Raw genomic sequence first — 27795 nt, 5'->3', positions numbered from 1 at the left:
GTATTATTTACTCCTCAAATTCTGATGCTCATTCAGTCATGGCTTGGGGGTGATTTTTGATAGAACACTGAATGTACTGTCCTGAAATTTCATAAAGAGGAAGAGAACTTTCTATGGAAATTCAATGACCTCAGAAGTCTTCTAAGGATATATTTTCCTTCAGATATGAATCATGCTTTGAAAAACAGTCAGTGTTGCTATAATGATGATAGGTAATATCTGGTGAGTTGTGCAAGTGAATCATTCCTCTGACATAGCCTAACTCTGAGAGAAAGACAGAGCAAGAGCCCAAGAAGGTTAGGGTGGGACTCACTGAAAGACAGGGAATGAGAGATGAGGAAGACAGAGACAGAGAAGGAACCAGGGACTTTGTGGTGGTCCAGTGGCTAAGACTCCACGGTCCCAATGCAAGAAACCCAGGTTTGGTCCATGGTCAGGGAACCGGATCTCGCATGTTGTAACTAAGGGTTTGCATGCTGCGATGAAGATAGAAGTTCCTGCATGCTGCACCCAAGACCCAGTGCAGCCCAATAGATAAATGTTTTAAAAAACCATTCTGAAAAACCTCATTAAAAAAACGAGAAGAAACCAGGGAGATAAAGGAAGAGGGGAGAGAATGTGTTCATTAGTTAGGGTCTGTCTGATATGCCACAGGAAGACAGTCACGCTGGCGACAACACCCGGTGAGTTTCCTGGACGCTGCAGCCACGGCTGGGCAGGTCACAGAGTCAGGGACATGGTGTTTGCAATGCCCTCTCTCTCAGCTACACTTTGCTTGCTTCACAGTCACTAATACTTGAGACCATAGGGTGTTGAAACCTCTCAGTCCGTTTGCTGGGAGTGGACTGGGGCAAGCTATGAAAACCATTCCCTGTGGATTTTGCATATCACATTCACAAACTGTGAACTTGCGCAGTTTCACAGCTCTTCAAGGGCTCTGTAAGGTGCTCAGGGAGAGTAAGGAAGCGAGAGAGAGCGTCCAGGAAAAAGGTGCGGCACAGACACACAATGGAGTACTGGTCAGCCGTGTAGGAGCGCGAGGACGCCACTGCAGCGACATGGATAGGCCTGGAGACGGTCACGCCAGGTGCAGTAAGTCAGGAAAAGACAAACAGCGCGTGACACCACTTACTCGTGACGTCTGGAATAAGAAACAGCTGAACTTACCGATGAACCAGAAACAGACTCACAGACCTTGAGAACAGACTCCTGGTTGCCGAGGGGTGTTGGGCGGGAGGGATGGATTGGGAGTCTGGGATTAGCAGATGTGAACTATTATACACAGAAGGGATGAACAGCAAGGTCTTACTGTACGGCAAAAGGAACTGTATCCATGTTCTGTGATAAACTGTAACGGAAAAGAATATGAAAAAGAACGCATATATATGGTTGGCCAAAAAGTTCATTTGAGTTTTTCCATAACATGTACTGGAAAAAGCTGAACAAGCTTTTTGGCTATATATCACTGTGCTGTACAGTAGAAATTAACATAATATTATAAATCAGCTATACTTCAATAAAAAGAGAGAGAGAAAGTCCAGACTTTCTAGCAGGCCTTTGTAAAGGCTTCCTCTGTAACCTGTGTTTTCCAGGAATGACAGACTGTGGGAAACTGTGTAAAGAGAGGCTGTGTTAGTGGAATATTCTATTCTAAAGGAGTGATAACACAAAATTAGAGATAATTACTTTAATTTGAAACTCATTGCTCTAATGACCACAGATGTAGGTCTCCCTCCCCCCTCATCCCTGTCTTATAGGTTAATTATTCTGATTCATGGTCATTATTTAAGACACATAGAATTACTTGTTCAACACCTATCCTTAGTCGTTTCCACAGGCTGTAAGACGTGGCTGTTTCTTCCTCTGTCTGGTCTTGAACTGACTTCATCAGAGCAGACTTTAGCTGGAGACAGCCCTCACTGACTTCTAGGTATGTGCTTGGATGGGACAAGCTGTTGATGGCGGAGGTGCCTTTTGGGACTCATTGTCTTGGTATTGAAGCTGTATGTGTTTCAGATCTTAGTTTTGGGATCAGAGAGGCAGGCGGGTGCTAATACCTTCCTGCTATTTTCTAGCATCATGACTGAGCACCTTAACTTGCCTGAATCCTGGTTTTCTCATTTATCACCTTGGGATAATAATATCTCCCTCCCTGACATATTGGAAGGACTCAATGAGATAATGAAGCTGGAAGGCCCTCCATGAGTGTTTAATACTTGTAGACACAGGTCATACAGTCTGGATAATAAGCTCTTATTGCTTATTAGGGGTCATGGGTGCAGGAACAATCACACTCTTGACATTGTACACCCAGTGTCTGACATGTAGTAGGCACTCAGAACTTAGTTATTTATCAAATAAACATCTGGGTCATTATTTTATTGCAATACTCAAGGAGCTTAGATTTTTGTCTGAGGTTAAGTTCAAACCAAGATGCATATTTTTATTTCATTTGTTCTATGTAAGGAGAGGTTATGTATCTAAGGATGTAAGATTTTCATGGACTTTAAAAATTATAATATGTCGTCGTTTAAAGTAAGGATGAGCAAGTGCTAGTCACTCACTTGTGTCCGACTCTTTGCCACTCCATGGACTGTAGTCCTCCAGGCTCCTCTGTTCAAGGGATTTCCCAGGCAAGAATACTGGAGTGGGTTGCCATTTCTTTCTTCAGGGGATCTTCCTGACCCAAGGACATAAAACACATCTCTTATGTCTCCTGCATTGGCAGGCAGGTTCTTTACCACTAACGCCACCTGGGAAGCCCTGTACCAGATGTAATATTCCAGGCAGAAAAAGACCAGTTACTAAAGGGCTAACTGATTGGCTCATACATAACTCATGATGCATCCTTACATATGTAGGTGAAGTTACCTTACTCTACACTTGATGAAACCCTGTTTTTACAGCTGCTGCCACAGAAAAACTTCTTTAACTTGCCTTGAACATAGAACTGACCTTCAAAATTCCTTCAAACTCTAGCCTAATTCTCTGACACCATAAGTCATTGGTATTAGAGACTGACCTTCTTCAGTCACTCACATGAAATTACATATGGAAGGTTCCAAGTGGTGCTTGACACATGGTGGAGATGCTCAACGAATTCTCTTGCCTTCTCTAGTGATTTATCATAGTACCTTCATATCTAGTTACGCTCAGTGGAGGGTTTCGTCATTACAAATCTCCAGGGGATCTTCCTGGCTCAGGGCTCGAGCCCAAATCTCCCACATTGCAAGCAGATTCTTTACCATCTGAGCTACTTGAGAAGCCCATAGAACAATCACACTACCCCAACTTTTTTAGGGTTGTAAGACACAGTCATCTGTAACCAGATCTTTGTTGGATTATTTGAAAGAATGAACAGATGCAATCCTAGATGAAAGATATTCAAACAAGCATTGGATCTGCCCAGGCACCCAAACTGGAGCTGGGCAGAGATCCAGGGAGCTGGGCAAATAAATCACCCTGTTGTAAACGTCAATAGTACACGTTTTTGCATGGCAATGCTGGACAGCAATCTCAGGAAGTAGTTACTGATCAACTGGCATGAAATAGTCATTGATTCGCAGGTTAAAATTTTCCAACCCCTTGTAAATCAAAACCAATGACCAAACTCAACTGAAAAATGATGGTTTTAGAGGTTTATGGAAACGTTTAGAGAAAAAAAATCCATACGCATTTGCTAGTGAAAAAATGAAGGCAATTCACAGCAAAAGTGAGTAAGCAAGGACGGCCACGGCAGGGCAGGTAGATCTGACCTATGATTCACATACCCAGTTATATTTGGGTGTAAAATGTGTTCTTTTTCTCCCCAGCTTTACTGAGGTATACCTGACAAAAAAAATTGTATATTTAAGGTATGCAAATATTTTGATATCTGCGTACGTTGTGAAATAATCAGTACTATGGAGCTAATTAACATATACACCACCTCATATTATAAAGTATTCTTAAAGTGCTGGGCATTATCTGGGTAAATTCATGTCATTCACTTTGTGGACACTGAATTTTATCCCCTCTGTCTCACTGTTGAAGTACACTGTCAGCTGTGCTTATCACCAAGGGGTAAACCAAAAAAGGAAAGCAGCAGCACTTTTGCTTTCTGTGTTTACCGCAGAGTTGAGAGGCCCTTTCGATGTTGAGCTACGGATTCCCACTGGTTGATATTTTACCTTCTAAAGTGGTTTTCACTTGTTCAATTTATACATCATCTTAAGTGGCTTATGTTCTCCATGTAAGTTTACAAACACATAGAGCATAAACAACAGTGTATATTCTCCTTAAAGGCAATACTCTCATTTTAAAAAGTTTTCTTTTAAATTTACCTGTATTTAATACAATAATTGTATTTGTTGGGTTGGAGCTCACATAATACTGTTGTCTGACAAGAAGTTAGAAAAGGAAGACAAAGCTGTCAAAAAAGGAACCAAGCCATAGAGGAGTCTTTATTTTGTCCCTAACTTGTGTTGATTGCAAAGCTTTTACTGTTCCTCTCTCATTAATAGTTACAGCCTTTGTACCCTATTCAGGAACTGCCCTGTTTATGGTCATAAACAAAGCAGGGTCGTGGAATGCTAGGACTAGAATGACATCAGAAATTATTTATTTCAGTTTCAAAACTATTTTTTTTTTCAGTTGTGGAATACATTTGTCTGATAAAAGCTTTATCCGGAGCCCAATAAGGAAGAAAAAAAGAAAAGAAGGGTAAGAGGAAAGACAGAAAGAAAAGGAAGAAAGTGGGAGCAACTGGGGTCTATAGTCATTTGAGGAAATAAAAATAAAATAGATGAGCAGGTCACAGAGTGCAGGAAGGGAAGCTGTAAAGGTTTTCTGGAGACACTGGTCCAGAATTGATCAGTCCTTTGTTTCTTAGCCAACTAATTCATTTCTAGAATGTACCTCCCGTCACCCTGCTCTGCCCAACCCCGTCTCTGTCAGCAGGTCTTGATAATTTCCATCTTCCCATTGTTATTCAACTATTCTAGTAGATAAATTAAATAGCAATCCCCAACCCCCACCCCAAAGATGCTGCAGGGAAAACCCCCCAAACTTTGAAAATAACTTAAAGCATATTTTGAAAGTCATTTGTAATAGTAAAAAAAAAAAAGTTTTGAATAAACTATAGAAATTCAAGCATAAGAGAATATCCAAGACATGGGTATAAAGTCAAATGGTTCTCTGCATCTTTATCTAGTATGAGGGTTTGGGTTGAAAGGTACAGGTCAGCTATTACTATGAGGTCTCTATAAAGAAAACCAGTTAGAAAGATCAAAGGAAATATATGAATAGTAAGTTAAATTCTTAATGTAGCTGAAGGCACAGAGTGTGAGGATTTGTTTAAAAATGTGGGACACGCATTCCTGTTTCTTTTGTTTCTTTTTTTTTTGTCATTAATCAATGACAGTTGTACCCCAGATGCCGAAATGGCACTTGGAAGAATGCCAGTGTGGGAGGGGCAGAGTTCATATATTTCCATTCCTGACAGGGTGTGGATTGAAACTCGCCTGGCCAGCTGTTAGGAGCACCTCTGAAGGCAAGAAGGTAAATGCTTGCATTGCCTGTTATTTTTAGTGATGGACATTGCACTGGAATTTTACATTAAATGCTCGAAACCCAAAGCTGACTTGATGGAAATCAAAGGCTGTGCAATTTTATTTTTATTAAATCAAATATCTTTTAAAACAGAGCAATTTGTTTTACGATGGTTTGAATTTTTTGTAAATGTGGCAATACCTGTATCTTTCACAAGTATTTCTTGTGTAAGAATTGTTTATCATTTACTTAATTATAACCAGGCTTTATATTTATTCCAGTAAAATGGTATCACCTATGTGAACTTAGAATTTCATTCTTGGGTTCTTAATAGCTTTGTGGAAATTATAAAAAATTATAAGTCATGGAATAATTTGGGGATATAAATTTTTTCTTTCTATTCTATATAGGTAAGAATAATTTCACTCAATGTTTTGGGTTGTTAGAAAATCTGTTTAGTCTAAGCTTTAAAATTTTCGCTTTAAAGGAAATCATATTTTAATAAGTGAATAATTTCTAATATAGTAGGAAATTAATCAAAAGTATATTTGTATTATATATATATATGTATTGTATTATATTCTATTGTATAATGTCTACTGATTACAGCTGCCTGCAGAATGTATACAGTTAATAAGAAATAATTATCATCTAATATTTCAAGCATTAAAATTGCTTACAATGGAAAAGAAGTAAATGATAGCTAATAAATCCATAAAAATGTAGCAAGTGCTCATATATGCCATCATTCTTTATGATGGGATGCAAAGATGGATAGAAACATGGAACCTCCCCTAAGGGAATTATGCTTTGGAAGCAAAGACGTGTGCTCAGTGTGGTCCGGTGCTGACCGTGCTGACCGTGTGGTCGGCTGCTAAGCTGTGTCTGACTCTTGTGACCCTCTAGCCTGGAGGCCACCAGGCTCCTCTGTCCATGGGATTCTCCAGGCAAGAAGACTGGAGTGGGTTGCCATTCCGTTCTCCAGGGGATCTCCCTGACCCAGGGATGGAACCCGGGGATCTTTATTCAGTGGTAAACAATTGCACTGCAGGTGGGTTCTTTACCACTGAGCCACCTGGGAAGCCGTGGAAGCAAAGATAGAAATATAAAAAACAGACAGAGTGATAAGGGAAACAAATATACAAATGTGTGTGCTTCATGTGAACAAATATAAATATGTTTCATATATACATATGGTTGCAAGATTAGAAAGCACATGGAAAAATAAAGGCAATTAATTTGTCAGTACTGTGAGAGCAAAATTCAAATTTATTGAACTTGTTTGGCCCTGGGAACCATGTTCAGTATCTTGTAATAACCTATAATAAAAAAAGAGTCTAAGGGTTTGCTGCATTGCAGGCAGATTCTTTACCATCTGAGCCACCAGGGACGCCCCTGAATAAATAGATATATGTATATATGTAACTGGATCACTTTGCTGAGCTTCTGAAACTAACAGAACATTTAAAATCACCTATATTTCAATAAAAATTAAACAAAAATAAAAAACAAACAACCCCCCCAAAATTTATTGTGCAGATGGAAGTACCTCATTACTGATATTCTGCCATTTGTACAACAAATTTGAATTTGAGAATCAAAGTTCTTCTACTTCGTTAGAGGTTAAATAACAAGTCACTTACCTGGGAAGTATTATAGGGAAAAATATGATACTTTGTTATTGATATCAAAGTGATATCTTTTTTTCCCTGAGTTAAACTTGCTCAGTAGCACCAGCGAGGGCTGGCTTCCCTGGTGGCTCAGCAGTAAAGAATCTGGCTGCAAATGCAGGACACATGGATTGGATCCCTGGGTCAGGAAGAGCCCCTGGAGGAGGCCATGGCAACCCACTCCAGTATTCTTACCTGGAGAATCCCAGGGACAGAGGAGCATGATGGGCTACAGTCCATGGGGTCACAAAGAGTTGGACACAAGTGAAGCAACTTAGCAAGCAAGCATATATGTATGTATACCTGATTCACTTTGCTGTACACCTGAAACAAACCCAACATTGTGAATCAACTAAATTCCAGTGAAAAAATTATTTAAAAACAATGGCCACACCAAGTGACCCACCACGCACCCTATGGCAGGAAGATGCCTCCAGCGGGTATATGTTTTACTGATGTCACTGAGCGGGGACCTGGGCTGTAGAAAAGGACCACCCAGCATGGCACCCATCAGGGCTGTTCTGAACTGACCTCTCTGCCCTTGGGCAACTCAGGCATTCGTTTGTCTGTTCTTCCAAGACTCCTGTGATCTACCCAGGAGTTCTCCTCTAGATTAAATATTTGCTGGAAAATCTTTTCCACATTGCATTGAAATCTGTGTAAATGCATCATAAATGTAGATTGGAATTGCAGGACTGCAAACCCTTTTATCTCAAATCCAGACTGACTTACATAATTTCATATTTGAGTCCCCCAAACACCTCCTGCCAGCCATGGTGGTGGTGTTTAGTCTCTAAATCATGTTCGACTCTTTGCAACCCCATGAACTGTAACCCACCAGGCTCCCTTGTCCATGGGATTCTCCAGGCAAGGATACTGGAGTGCGGTGCCATGCCCTCCTCCAGAAGATCTTCCTGACCCAGGGACCGAACCCAGGTCTCCTGCATCTCCTGCATTGGCAGGTGGGTCCTTTACCACTAGAGCGACCAGGGAAGCCCCACATATACTTACATCTACTCTTTTTTAGATTCTCTCCCCATATAGGTCATTATAGAGTATTCAGGTTTGCTCTGGAGCAAGAGTGTTATCTGTGACCGCAGGCAGCGAGATGCAGGCGGAAAGAGGGAGGCTTTGAACTTGGGCTGAATTGACTGGTGTGAACATCAGCTGCATCACTTAATGGCTGGATGTACAATGAAGATACTTTCTAGACTTATGAAATGTTTTGAGAACTACAGACAACGTTTATGAAATGTGGGTCACATCGAAGGCTCAAGTGAAGTGGTAGCTGTTTTTACAAAGTCATCATGGGTGAAGGTAGTACTAATTTCTTGAGCTGAATAGATTTTTGAGGGACCTTTCTCTCTTAAAAAGTTGTTTCAAGTCTAAAGATAATGATGACTGAGGTAAATTATGTACAAGTTTTTCCAGTTGTAGTTTATTAAGTGGCAGCTTACATCAGCAATCAGCCTTTAGATTTAGACCTAGCCAAACAGAAGCTTCTTGTGTGGTGGATCTTTTCTAGATTAGATATAAAGTACTTCCTGTTAATGTTTGGAGAACACATCCTATTTGTATCTGGAGCCAAATTTCACTGTGATAAGTTACTCTTGAAGTTTGAATATAATCTTAGCCCTTGTGTTAAACACAAACTTGCGATGCCTAAAAATGAATTGCCGTGTTTAGTAGTATATTTACAGCATATTTAAAAATTATATATAATTTTAAAAAGTTATATATGTACATACACTACTACATATAAAATAGACAACCAACAAGGACCCAATGGGGAAATGTAATCAATATTTTGTAGTTCAGTTCAGTCACTCAGTCGTGTCCGACTCTTTGCGACACCATGGACTGCAGCACGCCAGGCCTCCCTGTCCACCACCAACTCCCCGAGCTTGCTCAAGCTCATGTCCATCGAGTCAGTGAGGCCATCCAACCATCTCATCCTCTCTCGTCCCCTTCTCCAGCCTTCAATCTTTCCCAGCATCAGGGTCTTTCCCAGTGAGTCAGTTCTTTGCATCAGGTGGCCAAAGTATTGGAGTCTCAGCTTCAGCATCAGTCCTTCCAATGAATATTCAGGACTGATTTCCTTTAGGATGGACTGGTTGAATCTCCTTGCAGTTCAAGGGACTCTCAAGAGTCTTCTTTAACACCACAGTTTGAAAGCACAAATTCTTCGGCACTCAGCTTTCTTTATAGTCCAACTCTCACATCCCTACATGACTACTGGAAAAGTAATAGCTTTGACTAGATGGACCTTTGCTAACAAAGTAATGTCTCTGCTTTTGAATATGCTGTCTAGATTGGTCATAACTTTTCTTCCAAGGAGCAATTGTCTTTTAATTTCATGGCTGCAGTCACCATCTGCAGTGATTTTGGAGCCCAGAAAAATAAAGTCTGACACTGTTTTCATTGTTTCCCAATCTATTTGCCGTGAAGTGATGGGACTGGATGCCATGATCTTAGTTTTCTGAATATTGAATTTTAAGCCTACTTTTTCACTCTCCTCTTTCACTTTCATCAAGAGGCTCTTTAGTTCTTCTTCACTTTCTGCCATAAGGGGGTTGTCATCTGCGTATCTGAGGTTATTGATATTTCTCCCAGCAATCTTGATTCTAGCTTGTGCTTCATCCAGCTTGGCATTTCGCATGATCTACTCTGCATATAAGTTAAATAAGCAGGGTGACAATATACAGCCTTGATGAACTCCTTTCCCAATTTGGAACCAGTCTGTGTTCATGTCCAGGTCTAACTATTGCTTCCTGACCTGCATACAGGCTTGTATTAGTAGTAGGTTTGTAGTGACCTCTAAGGAAAAAGAACCTGAAAAATAACTCACTTATATAGCTGAATCGCTGTGCTATACACCCAAAATCAATACAACATTGCAAACAACTACACTTCAATTTAACAAATCAAGAGAATTAAAATAAAATATGTAATATGTATATGTATGTACATAAAGTGTTAGTTGCTCAGTCATCTCTGACTCTTTGTGACCCCAAGGACTGTAGCCCACCAGGCTTTTCTGTCCATGAGACTTGCCAGGGAAGAAAAATGGAGTGGGTTGCCATTTTCTTCTCCAGCAGATCTTCCCAACCCAGGGATCCAATCTGAGTCTCCTGCATTGGCAGTGGATTCTTTACCACTGAGCCCCCAGGGAAGCCTGTTCTGCAATAGAGTGTGGATTTCTCAAAGGCAGAAACTATCTTGTTCAGTTTATCTTTTCATACTCAGTGACTAAGCCAGTGGGAGAACTTCATAAATGCTTGTTTATCAAAAAATTAGATTATTGTCAGATTTAGCCAGTTTCTAATTGTAAAATTAAAAAAAAAACCCTCAGAAGATGATTGCCATATGTCATTTAATTAAGTTATTCAGTGTTCATGTTTTCCATAGTTTAGAGTTTTGTATAAAGACAGGTGGCTCAGAGGGTAAAAGTGTCCATCTGCAATGTGGAAGAGTCAGGTTTGATCCCTGGGTTAGGAAGATCCACTGGAGAAGGAAATGGCAACCCACTCCAGTACTTTTGACTAGAAAATTTCATGGACGGAAGAGCCTGGTGGGCTACAGTCCTTGGGATTGCAAAGAGTTGCACAGGACTGAGCCACTTTTGGGCTTCCCTTGTAGCTCAGCTGGTAAAGAATCCACCTGCAATGTGGGAGACCTGGGTTCGACCCCTGGGTTGGGAAGATCCCCTGGAGAAGGGAAAGGGTACCCACTCCAGTGTTCTGTCCTGGAGAATTCCATGGACAGTGTAAGTCCATGGGGTCTCAAAGAGTTGGACAGACTGAGCGACTTTCACTTCACTTTCACATGAAGCCAGAAGGATTCTCCCTATTATAGATGCTCACACAGAGTCATCAGTATTCACTGCCACTCTCAGGGCACTCTTCTCTTACTACGCTTTCATCTCTGCCTTGGGAGGGGAGGTGGTGCGAAGCTATGCTGCCTGCTGTGGAGGCTTAGAACTAGCTTAGAACCTACGGGGTTGATGCTGTTCCGTCAGTCAGTCCTGTCCAACTCTTTGCGACCCCATAGACTGCAGCATTCCAGGCTTTCCTGTCCTTCTCTATCTCCCGGAGCTTACTCAAACTCATGTCCATTGAGTCAGTGTTGACATCCAACCATCTCATTCTCTGTTGTCCCCTTCTCTTCCTGCCCTCAATCTTTCCCAGCATGACAGTCTTTTCTAATGAGTCAGTTCTTCGCATCAGGTGGCCATAGTACTGGAGCTTCAGCTTCAGCATCAGTCCTGCCAATGAATATTCAGGACTGATTTCCTTTAGAATTGACTCTTTTGATCTCCTAACAGTTCAAGGGACTCTCAAGAGTCTTTTTCAGTGCAGTTTGAAAGCATCAACTCTTAGGCACTCAGCCTTCTTTATGGTCCAACTCTCACATCTGTACATGACTACTGCAAAAACCAGAGCTTTGACTAGATGGTCCTTTGTTGGCAAAGTAATGTCCCTGCTTTTTAATATGCTGTCTAGGTTTGTCACAGTTTTTCTCGCTATCACAGCTAACTCGGTTAATGCTCAGGGAAAGAAAGAACAAGATGGTAGTTGGAGCCACATTAGGAACTCATGCAAAGTTCACAAAGTTGAGTGCAGATTCCATGTTCTTTTCTTTTTAAATATTTCTGTATTTATTTGGCTGCATTGTGTCTTGGTGGTGTCATGTGAGATCTTTCACTGAAGCACATGGACTCCCCAGTTGTGGCCTGTGGACTCCGCAGTTGCACAAGGGCTCAGTTGCTCCGTGGCACGGGGGATTTTAGTTCACAGCATTGCAAGGCAGGTTCTTAGCCACTGGGCCACCAGGGAAATCCAGATTCCTTGTTCTTTACGCACAAATGGGCAGAGAGAGTTTGGTGGTGGTGGTGGGGTGGGGCTAGGGTGGGGCTGCTCTGCAGCTCACAGAGTAAAGACAATTCCAGAATGAGAGAGAAATGAGGGCCCAAAGCAGTACATTCAGTGAGAACAGGCCCAGGCAGGGGGAGGGCTCAGCCTCATCTTTTCCCCGCCAGTGTTTCATTGTGTACAGGTTCCCTCACCTCTGCCGGCCTCATTTTTTTTTTTTTTTTTTAATCTGGGGAAGAAGGGAGTGGCCGGCATGAACAACTCTGCTCTTTTTAAAGCAGGTAAGACACTAATTGTTAAGGTCTGTGCGTTGTCATGCCAGAAAGCAACGCCCTTTCACTCTGGGCCATCCACACCAGGGAACAAGGTGATGCTGTGCAAACAGCTGGGAGCCAAGGGCGGGGCTGGGATCATTCAGTCTTTAATCCAAGTCCATTTTTCTCTTCAATATTGTCTGCATCAAATCTTCTTTTCATAGCAGGGAATAAATAGCCAGAATGTCCAGGGCCTTCCCCTCCCTTGATACCAAACTTTTTTTTTGGCCAGGCCATGTGGCATTTGGGATCTTAGTTCCCTGATCAGGGATGGAAACCACACCCTCTGCGTTGTGAGTACAGTCTTAACCCCTGGACCTCCAGGGAAGTTCCCATTCCAAAGATTTTGATCAAATATCCACATTGGTTGTACAGCCAAGGCTTTAAAAACATAAGGCTATTTTTTATCCAAAATTTTATGATTTAACAAAAGCCTGTGAAATCCCCTCAACTCAGATATTTTAAAATTTATTTGATTTCTCTACTTCTTTAGTCGACTTGTCACTACATGAGCTGTGCTTATAGGCAGAATGTGTTGGAGGTGAAGATATTTTTCAACACACCAAGTTTAGCTTTCTGAGGTGTGAGGCATTACTGAATTTCCAGACGCACCAGGAACATATGTTTCTTGGAAAGTACCTTACCGAAACCCAGTATTAATAGCACAAAATGAGAAATACGGTTATGGACAAATTTGGCAGAAAAAAAAATGTGACATTAAAAATGGACCAAAAGTTAGACCAAGAGGAGGAAGTGCGCCTGTGCAGTGGACATGTGTGTGGCCAGCAGGCCCGACACTGAGGGGCGACTTAGCATAAATAGTAAATATAGTAGAGGGAGCACTTAATCTGGATAAATCCATGGAGGTTTTTAAAAAATCGATTAATTTACTTTTGCTGTGCTGGGTCTTCGTTGCTGCATGCAGGCAGTCTCTGGTTGTGGTGCGTGGAGGCGGCTTCCTGTGTGGGGCACAGGCTCGAGGGGCAAAAGGGCAGTCATTGCCTCTCAGGCCCAGTTTCTCGAGGCATGGTGGATCTTCCCGGACCAGGGACCGAACCCGTGTCCCTGGCACTGATAACAGAATTCTTAACCACTGGACCACCAGAGAAGTCCACAAGTGGGATTTAATTCCTCAGTTTTGTCATCTCTAAAAAGGGAGTGATAGTATCTAACTTCGGAGAAGGCAATGGCACCCACTCCAGTACTCCTGCCTGGAAAATCCCATGGACGGAGGAGCCTGGCGGGCTGCAGTCCATGGGGTCGTTAAGAGTCGGATGCGAATGAGCGACTTCACTTTCACTTTTCACTTTCATGCACTGGAGAAGGAAATGGCAACCCGCTCCAGTGTTCTTGCCTGGAGAATCCCAGGGACAGGGGAGGCTGGTGGGCTGCCGTCTATGGGGTTGCACAGAGTCGGACACGACTAAAGTGACTTAGCAGCAGCAGCAGCAGTAGTATCTAACTTGCAGAGTAGGATTAAAGCTAATATATATAAAACATACATCTGGCACAGTTTTAAAAAGTTGCCTAATGCTATCTTTTTGAATTAGGGTTTATAGACTAAAAAGGTCCATACTCGGGTCTTGCCTGGGGGCCCACTGGTTGGGCTTCAGCACTTCCAGGGCAGGGGCTCGGGTTCCATCTCTAGTTGGGGAACTCCCAAATGCCGCATGGTGTGGTCAACGAAATAAAAATGCAAAAAAAAATTTTTAACAAAGGTCTAAACTGGGAAGATGCTAAAGATGCAGTAACTATTTCCTAATGCTTACGGTGGGCCTCAAGTCTAGTGGTAAAACACAAATAAGAGGCTCACGTTTCCATCTGGGAACACCACAGTAGTCCCAGGCAAAAAGACAGAAGAAAGGACGGCTCATCTGAGAGGGATGGGTCCAAGCTGAAGGCTTCGTAAGAGTCTCTTGAGTCTTCTGGAATAGACTTTTGGTGGGCAAGGTTTAGAACCACTAATGAATTCTAAACCTCCAAGATCTTTCAAGGCTTATTATCTTGAACAATGCCAATGACTGACTTCAGAGCCCCATGTCCTGTAGGCTGCATGTGGAATGAGTCAGGAGGTGAGAATGTTCCAGTGGACACGGCCCCGGATGACCAACTGGACGTTTCCGACATTGTATAACCCAGAGGGGAGGGAACTGGGGAAACACTTAGGAGAAGGAGGTGGAATGACCTTGGTGGTCAACTTGACCTTGGGGAAATGGTAGCCTTTGACTTTATTTACCTAATTAAAGGCAGTTCTACAACAAAGTAAGTAGAATTCCCCTAAAGATATGTTTAAACTCTAATCCCCGGTACCTGTGAATGAGACCTTATACGAAGTAGGGTGTTTGCAGATGTAAACAAGTTAAGGTGAGTTCGTGCTGGATTAGGGTGAGCCTTAAACCAAAGGTGAGTGTCCGGATGTGACACACACGGAAGACATGGGTAAGAACGCGATGTGAAGCTGGGAGCCGAGGTTCGAGTGATGTCTCTACAAGCCAAGGACTGCTGCCGGGGGGCTGGGAGAGAGGCATGGGACGGATCTTCCCTGAGAGTCTCCGAAAAACTCCTTGGTTTTGGGCTTCGGGCCTCCAGAACTGTGGGAAAGTCCATGTTTTGTTGTTTGAGTCACCCGCTTGGCAGCGATTTGTTGTGGCGGGCCCAGTACACTGATCACACCACTTAAGAATATGGATCTCTATCTGAGGCCATCAACATCCACATCTCCATGTATATACCATGAGGATAATGACCTTAGTTTTCCAGTTTTTAATGACACGGTGACTAATGGTGTATGGTTGTATCTTGGGTGTTTAAAACGACAGCTGTTTACCTACTGTGCCCTGAGGAATGTTTCTCTCTCTCTTTTGTTTTGTTTTCTTGTTGGTTTCAGAGTGTCATCAGATTCACAATGGACTCTCTCATCGCAGCAAATACCAAGTTTTGCTTTGATCTGTTCCAAAAGATCAGCACAGGTGACTGTCGGAAGAACATCTTCTTCTGCCCGCTGAGCCTCTCGGCCGCGCTCGGCATGGTCCGCCTGGGGGCCAGGAGCGGCAGCGCGCGCCAGATCGACCAGGTGCGGACCGCATTCCGCGTCTGGGTGCAGAGTCAGCCCCGATCCCTTGGCAAGCCTGACTGTTCCCTGCGCCCCGGGGTTGCTGGGAACTGCATTTTCATTCACGGGGCACGCCCTGCTTTCTCTTCAATCCAACCGTACTTCCAGGCTCAGGGGCGCCCCTGGCTCCCTGAGGATGCCTGATGCATCTCACCTAGATAGCTGCTCTCCTGTCTCTGTCTATCTGCATGCGTGCTCAGCCACCTCAGTCGTGTCTGACTCTTTGCAACCTCATTGACTGGAGCCCGCCAGGGATTTCCCAGGCAAGAATACTGGAGTGGGTTGCATTCCCTTCTCCAGGGGATCTTCCCGACCCAGGGATCCAACCTGCATCTTTTACGTCTCCTGCATTGTAGGCAGATCTTTCCCTACTGAGCTACCAGGGAAGCCTTTGTCTGTCTACATGTCTGGTGCTTTTTCTCTATATAATTATTGATACCGATATTGCCAGTATTTTTTAATATGTGCGTGTGTTTTCTCTCTCACTCATTCCATTAAATAAAAATGTATTAAGCACCAGTTATGTATCCAGTGGTGAAAGATTCTGGTGTCCTCCTTGACTTTCTCTTTCACTTCACATCCAGTTTGTCAGAAAGGACTGCTGGCTTTTCTTTTGAAATACATCTACGACTCCGGCCCTCCCTACCACCTCCCTGACGCCTGGATCCAGATTCCTCACGAGTGGCCTTGCTTCCACTGTCAGGGTTCTCAGCCCTGGTGCCAGAAAGATTCTTTAAAACCAAAGTCAGATCCTGTTTCCTGTTGGCTCAAAACCTGGACTTCCATTTCCCTAATGACAGAAGCCTGAGTTCTTGCAATGGCCTGTGAGGGTTTGGGGGTCCGGGTTCTGGGTAACCTGGTGACTCTCTCTCCCTCGCCTCCCCTCTCTCTGGCCACACCGACCCCTGACCCCTTCCTTGGGAAATCCACACCCACTCCTGCTTTAGGGCCTTTGCTCCATCCCATGCCCCTAGGTGACTGATTTAGAACTTAATCTCCACTTCAGGACTGTGATCAGAGTTCACCTTCTCAAACAGATTGACTTTGATTTCTCGGTTTAAGGCTACATGTGTTTGTGAGTGTGTGTGTATGTGTGAGTGTGTGTTAGTTGCTCAGTCCTGTCCTACTCTTTGCGACCCCATGGACTATAGCCCTCCAGTCTCCTCTATCCATGGGACCCTGGATAGAGACCCAGGGCAAGAGAATACTGGAGTGGGTAGCTGTTCCGTTCTCCAGAGGATCTTTCTGACGCAGGGATTGAACCTGGGTCTCCCATACTGCAGGCAGATTCTTTACCATCTGAGCCACCAGGGAAGCCCCTTAAAGCTGCATACTGACCCCCAACACTGTGAGATTCCCTCTTGTCCCATCTGCTTTCCCCACATGCATTTTCCATCTTCTGACATACCGCCTAGAGTAATTAATTACTATTTCATCCCTCTCCCACTAGAATGTAACCTCTCAGAGGGCAGGACTCTGTCCTAGAGCAGCAACCCAATACAGATGTGTAGAACGAATGAATGCCCGCCAGTAAACCACAGGCTCCTGAGGCCAGCCTTACAATTGCCTGATCTAGTCCAGAGTGCAGAGGTTCAGTGTGAGCACAGCTGTGTCCCTAAAATGGAGGAGTGAATTACTGGATTGAGGCAGCAGGTGTGTAGGGTCATTCTACTTTATTCATGTGCTTTGATTTGGTGCACCATCCCAGGTGGCACAGTGGTAAAGAATCTGATTGCCAATGCAGGGGATGCGGGAGATGCAGGTTCAATCTTCTCCAGAAGATCCCCTGGAGAAGGGAATGGCAACTCACTCCAGTGTTCTTGCCTGTAAAATCCCATGGGCAGAGAGGCCTGGCAGGCTACAATCCATGGGATTACAGAGTCAGACACGACTCAGCGTGTCCACGTGCACACACACACCCCCTTATTCCATTAGCCACACTCGGCTAGATTGCAATCGGCATCCTCCAGGCCAGGTTTCGGATGCTCCTTCTCCAGCTCGTGACTGTCACAGCGGACCTACCCTGACGACGCCAGATGCCCCCCTTGTCTCCCATCTTTCTGCAAAGCTCTGGATAACTTATCTTCTGCTCTACTGATTTCAAGCTCTAGGTCAGTGCAGTCTAACACAAATATAATCTAAGCCACATATGTAATTAAAAACTTTTTAGTAGCCATGCTAAGAAAGTGTAAAAATAGATGAGACTAATTTTAATAATATATATTATTTAACCCAATACCTTGAAAATATTATCATATCAACATGCAATCAGTTAAAACATTTACATAAAATATTTTATATTCTTTTTTTTTCATATTAAATCTTCAAAATCTGATGTGTATTTTACACTTCTAGTCAATTCAGGCCATCTCATAGCCAAGTGTGACTTGCGGATGCCTTGATAATCTTTTAGCTTGGCTACATTCTTTCTTAAATGCAGGGGCATAGCATTCTGTTTACTTCCCATCCTTCCACTTCACAGCCTGAGTCAAAAGAAACATGTACCTTTCTTTTTTTAAAATTTATTTTTAATTAGAGGATAATTGCTTTACAATATTGTGTTGGTTTCTGCCAAATGTCAACATGAATCAGCCACAGGTATACACTGTCCCCTCCCTCTTGAACCTCCCTCCCACCTCCCTCCCATCCCACCCCTCTCGGCTGTCACAGAGCCCCAGGCCGAGCTCCCTGCATCAGACAGCAAATTCTCACCGGCTGTCTAATCTACATGAGGGAATATACCTGCCTCCATGCTGCTCTCTTAGTTTGTCCCACCCTGTCCTTCCCCAGCTGCCACCTTTCTTTAACCGTTATTTAAACCGTTAATGATTATTTTGTTTAACTCTGTAATCCTTATCATTGCCACGTTATAAAAATGTTTCTGAAGCCGTTCAGACTTCCTGCTGTTTGTGTGGTCTGAAGGACCCCATCTCTCCTCTCGTGCAGGTTCTGCACTTCAACGAATTTTCCCGGAATAAAGGGGACGAGCCGGATCCCTGTCTGAAAAAAGCAGAGCAAGAAGTGCCTGCTGACAGCAGCCTGGAAGGGCAGAAGGACGTGACGGGGTCCCTGACCCTGCAGGTGGGCCACCATGAACTCTGCCCCTCCGTCCAAAGTGCTCCTCCGGCCTGTCCTGTGTGAGGCCACAGTGGTTTCTCCTCCTGAGGTCCTGGCAGACCGCAGCAAGAATCCCAAATGGCCCAATTCCTTTCTGATTATGCATCTTATGTGTCCTTGGCTGTCAAGAGTAGGATCTAGAATCTTCTGCTTAGGATCAAGAAGCTCAGACCATAGTCCCAGGACTCACCTAGGTTTCCAGGCCACGGTTCCCCAGGATGGAGCTAGGCTGAGGAGGATGGGGTGGGGGAAGCAGCTCCCCACGACTCTCTCTCCACTTCTGCTGTTCCTGCTGGAGTCTGTACTGACCCTGAAGGTTTGTATGGGTTGTCATACACCAGGAACTGTAAAGATATTCTCCAGTTTGTATATCCTCCTACGTTAGGAAGTTTAGGATTCTTTCTTGACTCTTTTTGAAAACAGAGAAAAACAAGGCACACTCGTCCAAAATGCAGTCTGCTTTGTGGAGTCCCCGTTTCTGTGTTTCCCGCCTGATCTTGATCCAACGTGGGAGCCGGGACAGGGTCCCCGCCCACCCTCCGTCCCTCGCTTCTTCTCCGCTTGCTCCCCCACCTGGTAACAGAGTGAAATGACAGCTTGCTTTATGAGGCTTTAACGCGTTTTATTTAAGATCACGTTTTATTTCTTCTTTTGTTTAGACCGAGTCTTCAAAGGATGAGAGTGGACTGCTCAGCTGCTATTTCGGGCAGCTTCTCTCCAAATTAGCCAGGATCAAAGTCGATTACACCCTGAGTATTGCCAACAGGCTTTATGGGGAGCGAGAATTCCCAATCTGCCCGGTGAGTTAGGCGTGACTGCTGATTAAAACCACCCTTTGACTTATATTTCTTTGAAATTGTGGTAAAATATCTAGAGCATAAAAACTGCCATTTTAACCATTTCCAAGTATGCAGTTCGGTGGCATTAGTTGTATTCACGGTGTTGTGTAATGATTACTCTATTTCCAAAACGTTTTCATCACTGTGAATAGAAACTCTGTACAGTACAATTAATCAGTGTTCTAATTCTTAAAAACTTAAAGCATTTTACAGCAAAGGCTCTAAAGCTACTTGCTGTTTGTCCTGTGCTGTGCTGTGCTTAGTCGCTCAGTTGTGTCCGACTCTTTGTGACCCCACGGACTGTAGCCCATCAGCCTCCTCTGTCCTCGGGGATTCTCCAGGCAAGAATGCTGCAGTGGGTTGCCATGACCTCCTCCATTCCAACTCAGGAATCGAACTGGGGTCTCCTGCACTGCAGGCAAATTCTTTACCAGCTGAGCTGTGAGTCTCCACAAATGGAATGTCCAAGTCTGGTGGGAAAGCTAGTGTCGTTTTAACTGTGGACTGCTCCCTAATAAGCATTCTATACCCTCAATTAACACTACAGGAAGTGAAATGTCTCTGTGGGTGAGACCTCTGGGTGCATAAGTCTGGGGGTAGATAGAGACCCCATGCACCCAGTATAAATGACTAGGCACTTCTTTCTCATTAGGCTTCTCACAACTGCTTCACTCCTAAACTATTAGCTAAATTGTATGATTTTATGTCACTATTTCCATTTATCCCAATTTATCAGGAATACTTAGATGGTGTGATTCAATTTTACCACACAACGGTCGAAAGTGTTGATTTTCGGAAAGACAGTGAAAAATCCAGGCAAGAGATTAACTTCTGGGTTGAATCTCAATCCCAAGGTAAGAAAGACCCAACACATTGGAGGTGATGTTCTTTTCCATTTAAAAGAAAAAGTCAGCCCAGCTTTGCAGATCACTGGTCTGTCGGGATCCGATGCTCACGTGTGTGGATTGGGTCCAAAGCTTGTTGTGCAGGTGTCAAATAGTTAAAATGCTTAGATGCTGTGGTTACTTATTTCTGGTCCTTTGCTCCATCGTAAAGCTGAGATGCCTTTCAGCCAAGTACAGTATCAGCAGGATGTCAATTAGTTCCATGTTTCTCTAAGGGTCAGTAGAAAGATGGTGAATAGAATCTGTTTATTCAGAGGGAAATAGAAATAAGATCCTAATTCTTGCCAAATTTTACCTAGATTTACAGATATTTTCTGAGTGAAGGAATGGTGGTGATGTGTAGTGAAAATTTGAGTTCAACAAAAATGGAAGAATATTTTCAATCTGAAACTGCCCTGTCTGACTTTTTTGGGGGTTTAGTTTTCTTGGATTAGGCTTCCCTGGTGCCTCAGTTGGTTAAAGAATCCACCTGCAATGCAAGAGACCTGGGTTCGAACCCTGGGTCAGGAAGATCCCTGGAGAAAGAACTGGCTTTCTACTCCAGTATGTTTGCTTGGGAAATCTCATGGACAGAGGAGCCTGGCGGTCTGCAGTCCATGGGGTCACAAGAGTTGGACACAACAACAACTAAACCACCACCAATTTTCTTGGATTACTTCCTGGATGAGACATACTTTAGTCTTGGGAATACTAAACTGCATTTAAAAAATCTGTCTAACTTGAATACTTTTGCTACAATTCATATTTGGGATGTTCTCTGGAAACTTTTTTTAGGTAAAATCAAGGAACTCTTCAGCGAGGACAGTATCAACAGTGAGACCGTGCTGGTGCTGGTGAATGCTGTCTACTTCAAGGCCAAATGGGAGAAATATTTTGACTGCGAAAACACGGTTGATGCTGTTTTCTCTCTAAGTGAGGTACCAGAGCACAGTTTTCTAGATATTCACTCAGAACTTCCACTGAATGATGGGCAGTATGTGTACTCACATCTAAACTTAGGTCTCTGGGTTACGACTGACGTTTACAAGAGCATTTGGTTATTAATGAAAATCAGTGCCTAAAGATTACGAAGAATTTTTGTGCTAGGTGCTGCACTGAGCATTTTTCCTTCATTATTTCATTTCTTCCCCAAATTAACATTATGGAAATAGGTGTTATTATTAGTCCTACTTAGGAGTCCAGGGGGAAAAAATGCATAGGTTACTCAGCCAAACTCATGCGTTATGATTCACGTATTTGCCTCAAAAACCTGTGTCCTCATTTCAAAAGAGCAAATATATATTATCAGTATTATATATATTGTATTTTGTATATTGTATGTGACTTATAACTATATATGAGTATTATACATGTATAGAAAGAGACCCAGTAGGGAACATACGTTTATCTATTAGCATAGGTAATGCCAGGAGAGAGAGATGGTGTGTACATTTGTTTATTTTTCTACATTTTCTAACTTTCTGCACAAGAACAGCTGTGCTGTTCTCTCCAGCACGGTGCGTGCTCCTCTGTCCATTGGCGACCTGCTGCATACTGTGAGGCTGTCATGAGGCTTACTGCGCCCTTTCCTCTGGCAGAAGCCCAGGCGGCAGGAGTTGTTATTTAGTACCCAGAAGCTTAGCGTTTAACTAAGTTTCCCACTGATGCTTCTGTGGGGCCATCCAGGCCAGTAGGGATAGAGCATCCTGGGAGGCCAGAGGCTGGGGTGGAGCAGGTAAGGATGAGGAAGCTGGCAGGGCTGGTTTCAGCTGGAGAGGCTGTGGGTAGACACCTGGATGGACATCCTACCAACAAGGGGTCTTAGGAGCTGAAGAACCTACCAAAACCATGGAAAGATGGGATGTTGGCAAAGTAGGGGCCACCTGGTCAGCGGGCAGAAGGCTTTGTTAGACTGGACCCCTGTGGCTCTGAACTTTCGGGGGGAAGCCCCTTCTCACCTGGACTGACCATGTTTTCAGGGAAGTTGGGGACTGTGTGGGTTTGTGAGCTTCTTGTGGCCATGTTGTGACTTTCTACCTTGTCTGCCTCAGAGTGAAAAGAAGAACGTGAAGATGATGAACCAGAACGGGCTGTTCAGAATCGGCTTTGTGGACGAGCTGAAGGTGCAGATCTTGGAGCTTCCGTACACGAAGGGGAAGCTTGACATGGTCGTGCTGCTGCCGTCCGGCTCTGAGGACAACCTGAAGGCCCTGGAAGAGGTAAGTCTTCATTTGCACATCTCTGCAGCTGCAGTCCATGGGGGCGCAAAGAGTCGGACACAACTGAGCGACGCAGCAACGACGACAGCATATTTGGGGCTCCCCTTGTGGCTCAGCTGGTAGAGAATCCTCCTGCAATGCAGGAGACCCAGGTTCAATTTCTAGGTCGGGAAGATCCCCTGCAGAAGGGAATGGCAACCCACTCCAGTACTCTTGCCTGGAGAATCCCATGGACAGAGGAGCCTGGCGGGGTACAGTCCATGGGGTTGCAAGGAATCGGACACGACTGAGCGACTAACACACACACACACACCATATTTCATCATATCATCTTGAGGAAGGATGGTATCTGGGCTATCAGAGAATCAGAGAATACATACGAATCTGAATTCATGAGATATTTATTTTTCATTTGTTGGGAACTAAAGAACAAATGCCAAAAATATTAGATAGGACTTTTTTTGCTCATCTCATGGTTCTCTGCAGTTATTTTTCCAGACCAAGGGATCTGGAAGCTGAGGAACTTGAGAATTGCAAAAATGAAGTCACTTTTCCTTTTTCCTGAATATCCTGACGTCTGGCCTCTTCTCCACTATTTTGCTGTAGCTCATTTAGTGTTCCTTTAGCTTAATCCTCTTCCTCGGTCCTCGTGCTTGGACAGAAGTGGAGATGCTGATGTTGAAGCAGATTACTTGTGAAGTAGGAATTAAGAATAAAGGTCCAGCTTGGTGGGGTGGGGGTGGGGAAGAGAGAAAGTGAGACAGAAATACAGGGATATGGGAGAACAGGGTGACAATGAGAATCATAACTCTTATTCCAAGTTTATCACGTGCCAGCACTATGTGAGGGCTTCCCAGGGCGCTCAGTGGTAAAGAACCCGCCTGCCATGCAGGAGACACGAGAGACGCGGCTTCCATCCCTGGGTTGGGAAGATCCCCTGGAGAAGGAAATGACCCTCCGCTCCACTGTTCTCGCCTGGAAAATTCCATGAACAGAGGAGCCTGGTGGGCTGCAGTCCATGAGGCCACAGAGAGCCTGACATGACTGAGCAACTGAGCACAGCCGTACTATGGGAAGTACTTGACATACATTAGTTTGCTTAATCCTTGCAAAACTCCAGTGGTATTACCTCTGTTTTATAAAGAGGAGGTTGAACTTCAGAATATTAAGGATTGGCCAAGCTCACCTGATGTAATCTAATGAGCTTTGCTGAGCATTGAACACTAACCTGTCAGACACCAAAGAACAGAGGAATCCAAATTTTCTGGTATCTTTTAAAGAGGAAAGAGATTTTCTTGGAGGACTTTTAAATGAAATCAGAGGATTCTGAGGCAGAGACCTTGAGGATTGTTACCAGCGGTGGAAATAGAGTCAGGCCCCCCTTTGAAGTGTATAGGGCATCCTTTGCAAGCTCATCATCTGACCTTGAATATGATTTTCTTCCTCTTGTAGCTTGAAAGAAATATCACCTACGAAAAATTCGTGTCCTGGAGCAGTTCAGAAAATATATCAGAAAAAAGAGTAGCTGTTTCCTTCCCTCGGTTCAGCCTGGAAGACAGCTACGATCTCAACCCTGTTCTACAAGACATGGGCATCACGGATATCTTTGATGAAACAAAGGCTGACCTTACTGGAATCTCTCCAAGTCCCAGTTTGTACCTGTCAAAAGTTGTCCATAAAACTTTTGTGCAGGTGGATGAAAATGGCACCCAGGCAGTCGCACCCAGTGGGGTTGTCGGCATGGAAAAGTCCTCACCATCCTGGGAGACATTTAATGCTAACCGCCCTTTTCTCTTTTTCATCAGACACAACAAAACCCAAACCATTCTCTTCTATGGCAGGGTCTGCTCTCCTTGAAAGGGGAACATGGTCTGGTGCTTGGAGCTGGGAGAAAGCGATGATACGATTCACCCCTGGTATCACACGGGCATTTGCGTTTCGCTAGCATCCAAAGCTGACTGAATTTCATCACGACTCCACGCTCGCCACCTCCGGCCGTTGGTCCGCACTTCTCCTGACCTTTCTCTCACCCTGTCGCAGGTTCTCATCTAAGTCCTTTAGTGCTAAAAGGTCCTGCTCCCTCCCTGAACTTTCACCACCCTAAGCTTTCAAGCATATAAATTTACCCACTGTGACCTCAAGGTCAGCATCATTGAGGACGATATAGATTCTAAGTTACAGACCTCCTTATAAAGGAATCCTGAAAGTTCAAGTCATTAGTCTGCTTCTAGGAACTGGCAGACTCAGAAAACACTTTTCCACGAGTGGCAAGAGAAAAGGTTTCCGTGGGATCTGTTTTGGAAACGCAGCTGCTCCTGCTGTGACCCTGTGCCCCGGGCGGGGCGCTCCTCCTCTTCTGTCTTCTGCTGCCTGGAGGGTGTCCTGTGGGGCTGGGCTTGGTGGTGGCTCAAGGGAGTAAGACTCCCCCAGCAGCCAGCGTTTTGCAGAGAGCAGGGTGGCATTTGTCTTGTGAATCTGACATGGACTCGGGAGAGTAGCCAGTGAATTAAAGAGAGACGCAGTCTCAGTTCTCCTTATAAAGCCATCAGCATGAGGCACTTCCTCTGTCTCTTCTTCACACCTGTCCTCAGAGAATTCTGCTCTGAAGTTGCTCCTAAGGGCTTCCCTGGTGGCTTAGACGGTAAAGAACCCGCCTGCCAATGCAGGAGACCTGGGTTGGATCCCAGGGTTGGGAAGATCTCCTGGAGAAGGAAATGGCAACCCACTCCAGTATTAGAATACTGGAAAACCCCATGGACAGAGGAGCCTGGTGGCTGCAGTCCACGGGGTCGCAGAGTTGGACACGCCTGAGGGACGGAGCTGCGCCGCACCGGGCATGCGCTGGTGGCCCCTGACAGCGCGCTGCGGGAGGGAGGCAGGGGCCGCCCTCACTGCGGCCCCTCCCGTGCCTCCCTCCATCCTCTGCCACGTGGCCCGATCTGTCCTCCCAGAGGCCTCCTAAGAGCCCACTGGGGCCTGGGCACGATGCTCGTGGAAACCCTTTCCCATCAACTGCAAGCTAGACACCAGAGCGTTCAAGACCCCAGGACACAGGGCCTTTGTTCTCGGAGGTGCCGATCTGAGATCTTGATCTCTGCCTCAACTGCATGGTCTGGAGTGACCACTGACACTCTCCCGTAAAGGTGGATTCTGGTCTGGCTTGTGGTCCGGTTTCCTTGCCCTGTGACTGCCCTCCTTCCGGCTGCCCCTGTGTTGGTGAAGTGTGGCTGTAGCAGTTTCTACAGGAGGAGGCGGGTTAACTTCACATGCTCTTGTGCTGGGCCTTCCCCTGGTTCTGTCTGTGCTCTCTCTCGTTCTCTCTCTTGTTCTCTCTCTAGTTCTCTCTCTCGTTCTCTCTGAAGAGACAAGGGTCATGCCCTTTATACAGGCGTCTCATGGTTCAGACTTGCTCACAGCATAAAAGATTCTCATTGGTAACATGAGGCTGTTCTTCCAAGTCCTTTACCCAGAATACATCTCCCATGTGTCAAATTTATCTCAGATAATCAAAAATCGTCTCTCCCGTGGTTCCTTTTTGAGGGTAGGGTTTCCAGGGCTGGTTCCATACTGACCTGACAGTGCGGTTGGACACTGACCTTGACCTGTATTATGGGTCTGGCATTGTCTGGTGTTGCTTTTGTTCTTATTATTTTCTTTGCTATGCATATTTTCTCATTTGCATTGGGGTTTTTCAGAATTTTAATCACGAAGGGAAAATGAATCTATTTACAATAAAGAGAAGAGTGTGATTCTTAAATCTGTCTGAAGTCAGTAAACCCCATCTTTACTGACCTTTCACTGATCAAAATGTTTCCTAGTGAATAAAACATTTTGTCATAAAATATGTATGATGTGTTACCAACTGACTTTTTTTAGTGACATAAATACTTTTAAGCTCTTCATCCAAAAATGCAATAATACATACCCTATAAAGCTAACAATTCTTTTCAGTTATTTAGGAGTAATACATCTTGTGCCAGGAATAATTCTTTTCCCAGCTTTCCACCCTAAGTACATACAAAGACATATAAAAAAAGATGAAAACTCACAGTAATTCTAAAATCTGAGAATGATGGCCAGTGGATCATCAGAATAAGGAAGACACCTCTGCTGATTGCAAGTTGATATGGCCGGGTGGAAAGGCATGGTTGAGAGGGGACCTGGGAGGTGCCTGTGTGTCAACCTGCCTTCTTTTCTCCCCACAACTGCCATCCCCTGAGTTCAGAAATACAAGACAGCGGCCAGTCTAAACCAGACACCCATCTCTCTACTTCGTATTTGTTGCTGTCTCCCAGCCGGAGTCTGTGTGGGATGGACGTGTACACACTGCTGTGTTGAAAATGGATCACTGACAAGGACCTATTGCAGAGCACAGGGAGCTCTGCTCAGTGTCACGTGGCAGCCTGGATGGGAGGGGAGTCTGGGGGAGAAGGGATACTCTTAAATGTATGGCTGGCTCCCTTTGCTTTTCACCTGAGACCATCACAACAGTGTTAATCTGCTATACCCCAATACAAAATAAAAAGTTAAAACAAATCTGTTTTCTTTCTGAAGCCACTGAAAGACTGGATGAAGCTCCTCGAGTTTGACTCAGAGGAAGGCGAGGGCAGGCAGCGTGCTCTCCAGTCCAGGCAGTTTAGTCATTCCAAGTGAAGTCCTTCTGGGGGAACAAAAACAGAAGGAGTCCTGGTGGAGATGTTCTTGGGTTTGTATGGTACCTCTCTGCTTTGCGTGTCAGAGTCAGGCCATCTGAGGAGACAGAACCACAGAACCACAGTAGATGGAACCCCTGAGACCTGGGGAATTAAGCTCAAAATTAGAAGCCCTCTGACTCTTTTTTCTACTCTCAAACCAGCATGAGCGACCCTTCAGTATGGCAGCCGGAGGCAGTGCGGGCCCGCCGGTTGGTGGGCTGCGGTGAGGGCCGGAGGGCCAGCCAGGGCTGGCGAGTCGGGGGTGGGATCAGCACTTCTGGTCCAAGGTCTCCTCCGTCCACAACGCTGCAGGCCGACACATGAGACAACATCGTCAAAAATGTACTCACTCACGTCTACCCTCGATGTTCTGGCAAGAGAGCCACGAGCACAGTGGCAAGGGCGCCCCGGCGCTCCCTACTGCGCAGGCTCTGTCTGTCCCGTCTTAGTGCAGCTCTAGTTCTCTTCGACTGCATACATTTTTCTTACAAATTTCTGCCTGAAGTTGCTCTTCAGTTTCCCCTTAAACTGGGGCGAGCCAGAACT

General features: G+C 44.6%; 1 protein-coding gene across 3 annotated transcripts; it reads left to right on the top strand.

Moving 5' to 3' along the window:
- Nucleotides 1–1813: 1813 nt before the first annotated feature.
- On the top strand, nt 1814–26401 carry SERPINB12 (serpin family B member 12). Of its 3 annotated transcripts, XM_044934563.2 has the most exons (10): nt 1864–1930; nt 4633–4701; nt 5483–5538; nt 15272–15457; nt 18443–18577; nt 19273–19413; nt 20189–20306; nt 21132–21274; nt 22388–22555; nt 24008–26401. In XM_044934563.2, exons 4-10 carry the CDS (start codon nt 15290–15292, stop codon nt 24410–24412), a joined length of 1278 nt encoding a protein of 425 aa, XP_044790498.2. In that variant the 5' UTR covers nt 1864–1930; nt 4633–4701; nt 5483–5538; nt 15272–15289; the 3' UTR covers nt 24413–26401. The 3 variants fall into 3 exon arrangements, with proteins under 3 accessions (XP_044790499.2, XP_006045446.4, XP_044790498.2); XM_006045384.4 differs by lacking the exon at nt 4633–4701 and having other exon boundaries at nt 1848–1930; XM_044934564.2 differs by lacking the exons at nt 4633–4701; nt 5483–5538 and having other exon boundaries at nt 1814–1930.
- Nucleotides 26402–27795: the final 1394 nt, after the last annotated feature.

Source organism: Bubalus bubalis, chromosome 22, assembly GCF_019923935.1.
Source record: "Bubalus bubalis isolate 160015118507 breed Murrah chromosome 22, NDDB_SH_1, whole genome shotgun sequence".
Lineage (NCBI taxonomy): Eukaryota > Metazoa > Chordata > Mammalia > Artiodactyla > Bovidae > Bubalus > Bubalus bubalis.
The sequence above is the reverse complement of the archived record's forward strand: the minus strand, read 5'-3'. Positions and strand labels throughout refer to the sequence as shown.

What these genes read in the sequence shown, in the direction of transcription:
- SERPINB12 (XM_044934564.2), top strand. Translation starts at nt 15,290, where the DNA reads ATGGACTCTCTCATCGCAGCAAATACCAAGTTTTGCTTTGATCTGTTC. An exon ending in CTGTTTTCTCTCTAAGTGAG is followed by an intron (nt 21,275 to 22,387) that starts GTACCAGAGCAC and finishes TGTCTGCCTCAG; the next exon opens with AGTGAAAAGAAGAACGTGAA. An exon ending in ACCTGAAGGCCCTGGAAGAG is followed by an intron (nt 22,556 to 24,007) that starts GTAAGTCTTCAT and finishes TTCCTCTTGTAG; the next exon opens with CTTGAAAGAAATATCACCTA.